Source organism: Charadrius vociferus, unplaced genomic scaffold, assembly GCF_000708025.1.
Source record: "Charadrius vociferus isolate BGI_N301 unplaced genomic scaffold, ASM70802v2 scaffold436, whole genome shotgun sequence".
Classification (NCBI taxonomy): domain Eukaryota; kingdom Metazoa; phylum Chordata; class Aves; order Charadriiformes; family Charadriidae; genus Charadrius; species Charadrius vociferus.
Window position 1 is genome coordinate 1,420,344 of NW_009649187.1, and position 7,684 is coordinate 1,428,027.

The 7,684-nt window shown below is 34.7% G+C and overlaps 1 protein-coding gene across 2 annotated transcripts in view; it reads right to left on the reverse strand.

Annotated features, from left to right (window-relative positions):
* Window positions 1-7,469, reverse strand: part of MYOF (myoferlin) — a 70,627-nt gene extending 63,158 nt beyond the window's left edge. For both annotated transcript variants that reach the window (XM_009888688.1, XM_009888687.1), the window contains exons 1-3: window positions 7,382-7,469; window positions 1,250-1,305; window positions 281-372 (exon numbers count right to left, since the gene is read on the reverse strand). In XM_009888688.1, the coding sequence (XP_009886990.1) occupies window positions 281-372; window positions 1,250-1,305; window positions 7,382-7,469 (236 nt within the window). The remainder of the gene's footprint in view (window positions 1-280; window positions 373-1,249; window positions 1,306-7,381) is intronic.
* Between the last annotated feature and the right edge of the window lie 215 nt (window positions 7,470-7,684).

Genomic DNA, 7,684 nt, shown 5'->3' on the forward strand with positions numbered 1-7,684 from the left:
TACTCAAATTCTGCCTTAAATGCATAGAATGTACCTTGAATTTAGCTTCAGCATGTGTAAAATTAAGTATAAAAAGAAAGGTGACATTTTGCTTCAGAGTAACAATGCAATTGATGGGGGATAAAAAGCCCACTGCCTTATATGCTACAAGTAGGTATTACATCTGAAACCATCTAATTGCATTCATCATTTGTCTCCAGCAACTATCAGTTCCATTTTTCCCTGGACTTCTCTATTGAAAGTTGTGCTTAATACTGGAAAAGAAAAAAAAAGAACATACTTGTTTTGTCCAATTGTTTCAAAATCCTTCACAATAATTGTCAGGGAAGATGAATTATCCAGAGCAATTCCTTTCAAGTCAAATTCAAGAATCTGAACAAAAAAATGGAGCAAACCCAAATTATAACTACAAGTTATGTGCAAATTAATTAACAGCAGCGTAGCGTATAAAACAAAATTATTCAGAAATAAATTTTGCATTTTGTGAGAGACAGACCAGACCATCTTACACATGCAAAAGCAAAGTTAAAAATCTGGGAACATGCTCATAGCACATTTTTGATTTTCTAGTTACTTGTAACAATAACAGAAAAAGAACTAAATTGTTTAATATTGAGCCATTAACTCTTTTGCAGTTCCACTTCCTCATAATAACATAAGTATTTTCTTATCATTCATAAGATCTGATACTATTCCCCTGCAATACTGGTTGAGGTCAGTTGCTGTTGAATTTAGACAAACATTTGTATTCCTAATTACAAAATGTAAGAATAATTTTTAACTTTCATTTCTGGTTGTGAAAAAACACTAAGGAAACATTTTCCCTAAGAAAAACATTACTTAAGATGCAAATTAGGACCAGTCCTGCAAATAAATCATGAGGATCTTCAATACGTGATTCATTCTAATTCTGTAGGTTTTTTTTCTAGTATATAATAAAGGATCCAGTTATGTTCCCATACATGTGGCTAAGCAATAGCTGAATATCATCTGGTCCAGAAGTAAGAAGGAATAAAACCAGGCCACAAACCCACCAGGTATCAATCTACTTTTACATAAAAACATTACTTAATGAAATGTAATACATGGCGCAAGATGAATCCATTCACCTCCATTTACTAACACTTTGTAAGAACACATATCACTAGTTCCCGTTTCTAACCAATATCCACAACAGCAGAAATGACTTAACAATTTTACAAGCATTTTGTCTTAAAAATGACAAAGAATTGATTAAAACCAAAATTACCTCATTCCAAAAAGGATTAAGTTCACTGTCAATTTTCTTTGTTTTCTTTTTTTCATCTGCAAATACAAAGTGTGATGATCTGTTTTTGCTAAAGCATTACCCAAATATCACAATTTTTCCTTTCACTTTTCAAAAGAAAGTGTGCACTTTAAATCAAATGTTCCATTCTTTTTGCCTCTTCCAGTAGCTTCACATTTTACAGTCAAAAAGTGCCCCGAGCAATTTTAGTAGTTGAGGCTTTTTATTGTTTTGTTTCAGCATACCTAGAGGTATTCCCAAAAAGAAAAATTAATGTTTAGGTTTCTCAACCTTTTATGACCCTTGACTGCAACTTCAAGTACTGATGAAAGAAGACAGACTAAAAGCCTTGGAGACATCAAACCAAACAGTAACCTCGAAGGGATGAACTTCAGTAGTAAAGAAAATGTGTTACACATTTACCATATCCGAGTTACAAAATACTTACAAGTGTTTAGCTCTGAAATAAAACCACTTGAAAAAAAATCTTAAGAATATAGGCTTACAGTGTCAGCACTTTCTGCTTTAAATGAACAAATATTAGCAGAAATACACATGCATAAAAGAGGAAATGCAGTCCTTCCTTAAAAAATGGTTTCCAGAGGTTATGCACTTCACTGACATTTACTGTAGCCTAAAAATTACAGATTTCCCATACTTTATGGTAAAATTTGCACTTGGTCAACCTACAAATCATGGGAGTGTGGGCTATGTTGTAAACTATTTATAGTGTGGCATTTCAATTCAGATTCCTTATCCTGAGAGGAATAACACAGCTCAAGTGTTGCTGAGGCCCTTTGCAGGTCCCCTCACCTATTAAAAAGGGAAACAAAATTCTGTTCTTACAACAGGTTCAAAACAAATAACATGCCACAGCTTTATTTTTACTTTTTAGTTGCACTATATGTATCCAGCTCTGATGAAGAACAAGTCTTGACACGACATTCAGAAGCACAAAAGGACAATGGAAAACAAGCAGCTCTCAAAACAGAAATTTCATTTATTAGCAATAACAAATGAGTATATTTAAGTACAGTCAGTAAACTGACTGCTGATCTATCAAATGCTCAGCCACCACAAGAAGGCTAAGTTTCAGATATGCTCCTTTTATTTAAGGACTATGGTAAAGGTAATAGCACTTTTATTATTTGCAAGTTATGGCTCCACTTTGCCAGGAAAATATTGCAAAGGCCTGGGAAGCAAGAGTAAAGATATGCCACCTGGGCAAGTTCATACATCCACTACTGAAGCTGTAGCCTCTGGTGGCTCTTTTTATTGGATGAGAGTGGGTTGTTCTGAAAGTACAAAAACCAGCCCATACTGCAAATTGCGAGAACTGACTCACATTTATGTAACAGGAATTGTCTACAATTTATACAGGATATTGACTCACCTCGTACCACAAAGGAAAGAGCATTCATAACATACCATGCTGGGAACATGCACACGCATTTTGCGAACAAAGAACTAATTATCATGCTAGTAAAAGAAATTCAACTTCATGTTATCTAATAAGAGACAAAGCATTTTCAAAACTGAATATGCCAGAATATCTGGGGTTTGGCACTGGTACTCTAAGTCCCCCTACAAATAGTAGCTGGGAGTCAGGGAAAAGACGTTCTCAGTGCTGGTGAAAAAAGGAATAGTTGCAGCTGTTTGTAAAGGAGACAGTGAATCACAGACCTGATCATGACGGAACTAATGGATAAAAGTCCTATGATCCTTGCCTAAGCTCAAATGTAACTCTGAGGTAAGGAAATCACTGGCTTGAACAACAATTCTTGACAAGGAGTAAATTTTTCCACTCCGGGCTATCCATTTTCATAAAAACAAGAGTAAGATTTATGATTCCACTAAAAACATTCATATTCTAGATTATACTAAGAAAAACACTTTTGTGTTATGCATTTGAGTGAGAGTTGGATGAAAAACACTGGGAAACACAGTTTACATTGAGTTTTGGCTGTAATCTTAGTCAGAGTGTAACTTCCACATTCCTCAAGCATACATTTTGCATGTATTTTCTTCACTTTACTGTCTTTCTTGTTATTACATTTTTTATCATTCTTTTAATGCACTGGGGTTTTTCTGTTTGTTTGTTTGTTTATTTTTTAACCTGTTGACAAAAAGCTTTCTTCTTCCCACCAAAAAAAAATCTTTGCCAAGCAGGGTAAGATGGACTACACAGTTCTTCCAGGTGCTCATATAAGTTTCAGGTCTTCAGGCTGCCTTCCTCTACTGGTAAAGAATCCAGGTACAGCAGCCAAGGCTGTAAACCACATCAGGATAAACTGTAAGATACCGACAGCCATCATTTTTAGTTTGGCCCTACCAAGAAATAAGAGTAAGAAATGACAATGGATACAGGTAGGACATTCTGTATACTTATTTCTTTACAAACCAACTACAATAACCTTGGTATTGTAGAAGAAATAATTACTTGCTTTATCTTGATAGAGGCATTATACTACCCTAAGTTGTTTAATATTCTCAATCGGAAATGAATGTAGTACAAACTCAGTGACAGTCAATGTCACTCAATGACACTCAATGACAGTGTTCAAAAAAATTCATTCAAGATGAGCTGTTTATATAACTGTTCCATCATTAGTAAGATAATCACAGTACTGCAAAACAACTAATGCTTACAACTTTTTTTTCTTCTATTATAACTAGCAGTTAAAATTATAATTTTAGCAGTTGAAGAATAGCAGAAGCAAACATTTTTTTTAAAATAGTCTGAAGTCTAAGATTCTAAAGAGAATCACATTTCAGTTCACTACGTTTTCCACAAAACTTTTGTGAATGAAGAATTAAGATTGCACAGTGGCACCAACTGCAGGATCAACTGAGTAGACCTCCAAAACACAGGAAATTAAAGTTAGGGTAATTTAATTCTCTGCAAAACAGAAAATATAAATTTAGGGAATAGTTACACTCTAATACTCTTTTCTTTCACACTGAAATATAAACAAATATAAACTAACATAGCTATGAACTACTGCAGGCTGGCTGGAAAGCTCTTAGATTAAGCACAAATGGAAAACGCAATTTTATTCAGGTTGGCCCAATCAAACTGAATGCCATTTCACATCAGTTTTTAATGCATGAGGCAGTCAAAGGGAATGATGAAAGCACTCAATGTCCTAGTATGGACTGCACATATAAACAATTATGTCAATTTTTACACCCAAAGACAAGAATTTGACACGTTTTTCTCCAGCTTGGTATACATGACAAACCAAAAGAATTGTACTGGTTTAATCATTACCACTTAGTGCCATTTCAGCAAATGGCAACAGTTTTCCACATTAATTTGGCTAATAATTTGTCTCACATAGAGTGACAACAAACTCAGAATTCTGCAGTAACAGCACCCAGTTACAGAGAGCAATACTCGTTTACTCTCAGGGTGTAGTTCTCTTTGAACAGTGAGTTGTTCGTAAAGTAAATAAAAGAAAAGTTCCATCCCACTGGACTGAACATAAATGTGTAAAAAAAAAAAGAATGCTTGTACAATCCCCCTCTATTGCAAATAAGATATCAGAATAGAAACAGCTGCCTATTTCCTCTTAATATGAACCTAACATTTATCACAATATTAATTGTACTGACTGCATAGTCTATAACTAGCTTAGTTATACAAATCTGATGAAGTCTACTCTATACGTAGATGAAACTATACTAACATATGAGTGTTAACATCTAAAGTGTTTGTAGAGTCACTTACATACCAATAGTTGTAGGATCATGGCCTTTTAAAGTCTTCACAGCATAGCTGTAAAGGTCAATTGCTGAGAGATACTGTGTGTTTTCACTGAAGTCTTAAAATTACTGAACCTGACATCAGCAAAGGCTGTGTAAGTTAAAGTTTGAAAAAAACTAATGAACAAAACACTGTTTAATGAAATGTCAACTTCCACAGCAATTATCTGTCAAATGAGTGCTGTTCTCTAAGACTTCTCCAAGAATAATCCAGACTCAGACAAGAACATGAAAATGTACTGCAGGGCTATGGCCAAAGTCCTGCAAATTCCTGAGTTTTTCCCAGTCTGGAAAATAAATTCCCAATTGTGTTTTTTATGTCCCCCAGGAGCTACATTGGGTACGGACTACAGTACTGCCCTTTGACATACACCTTCCCCAAAATAAGACTGGTTTCCCATCTTCACACACTAACAAGGTGAGGGAGAACAGCCTGTATATAAAAAAAATCTATAAAAATAAACAGCCAGAAGTTCAACATATTTCAGATATGACCCCTACACCCTTGCACCTGACAACCAGGTCCACTTACAAATTAAATCAGAGCTCCTCAATAGCTGGCAGAAGCCTGATATTTTCTGGCCTCCTTGAATCACTCGGGACAGGAAGCAAAAAATACACTGTTGCTATGTAGTAAAACCACATAAAAAGAAGTGGCATGTATAATGAGAAATTAAATATCCTACTAAAAAACTGTTACAGCTATGAAGTTACATTTAAAACAATGGTTAAGTATGTTTGTGAACATTAAAAAAATCCCAGTTATAGCATATAAAGGATAAATATAAACTCATTCCTTTAATGTCTATTGCCCAATTCCTGTGTTTGGATAGCTGAAGGACTAAGAAACAATGCAGAAGAAAAAAAAATCCATAACTTGTATTTCCCAGGTAAAATGGAATTGCATTAGAGCACACAGTAGTAACAAAAGATTACAAGAAAGAATTAAACAGACACTTAAGGCATAAAGAAGTGAAGGCATAAACCAACTCTCAAGTATGAAACTGTAGGAATGGAGGTAACACACAAAGGCAAAACTGTGACAGGAAAGCAAAGAGAAAGACAAGGAACTGAAAAGAGAATATGAATGCTTAAGAAGCAGCAGAAACAAATTTAACACACCAGAGAAATTACAGTACACCAGTAACAGCACTTTTTGCAGGGCAAATAAAATCATATTTTAAGAATTAGAACATTCCTAAAACTACTGAGACAGGGTCAACCACTTCCACTAACGCACAGGGGGGTAAAAAAAAAAACAAACTTGAAAAAGAAGAGAAAAAGAAAGGAAATTGAATGATATCACACCTTTCTGATGCTGAAATAAAGTATCCAAAACCTTTTTATTTTGGAAGTTAAGACACTGGACATGCACTGCCTTGTCCTTTCCCAGCCTCCAGTAAAATGTCATGTTTTCAGATTTGGTTTCTAAAGGTGACAAACCCCTGCAATGATTTTTCATACTTAAGGAAATACCATTTCAATTTCAGTGCACAGTTAGGAAACCAAGTCACCAGGAATTAAGATGATTGTTTCTCACAGTTTGGTTTAATATATTACATGATCCAAAATTGCTTGGAGGTTTCTGCACCTTAAAGATAAACTAATATTTGAAATAAAGTTCCTTTAGTCTACCCAACTGAGGAACTGATGGCAATAGGTAAAATATACTGTAAGATATAAATAGCTTTACATATAAATGCTAGTTTTATCACACTGTTTTCTTCTTCTCCTGTAGGTATCCAATGAGCAATGACAGCATAAAATGTGGATTCCTTCCTAAAGCTTTATCTTAAATTAAATAATCTCAATAGGCAAAATTTTAAAGTGCAATTCAGTTTGTAAAAAAAAAAAAAAAAAAAAAAATCAAACCAAACCCAAACACCTTCAGTAATGGTACTACTGTTTTTCAGCGTGCTAGCAATAACAACAATAAACCAGTCACAATAAAAATTGGTGTAACAGTGAGCAGTGGCTGTACAAAGTAACCAAGACAGAGGAATGATTTTTTCAGATGGAAGACAACAAGGTAATCTTAAATCCACTTTAATTCTGGTATTGATCTATGCAGTTGGATTTGCGTTTTTAAAGGAAAGGGCTAAGCCTTTGTAAAAGCTCATAAAACTTGAATCCTGAAACAAAAGCACTACTGTCCAGAAAATACCAATCTACTCCACCCAGTTCAAACTTTATTCAGGTAACTCTTGTCTCTAATTAAAAAGTCTTCCCTAAAATTACATCAGATGCAACATCAGGAAAACATGTTTTCACAGATTTTCAAATACTTACATAAGGCACAATCCTTCAGAAGACCTCCTCCCTTAGTACATTTATGACATTTTGCCTTACCTTTAAAAATAACAGAAACAATAGGATCTGGTTTCCCAAACTTGGTTTTAGGGATATTGCTAGCAGATTCCACAATCACCCGAAGCATTGTTTCCAGTCTTGACTAAATGTTGATTGATACCAAAGCAATTCAATGAAGTCTTAAGTTTCAAACTCCTTAACTTCTGGACTGAAATGCTAGCAGGAAGAGGAGGCAGGGAATAGTTGGTTTACAGTAAAGAAGGTCTATGGGTGGATCTATGACGGACTAGCTACTGCAGGCTATGAGAAAAAAAAAAAAAAAGTACCTGTAAATGACACCAA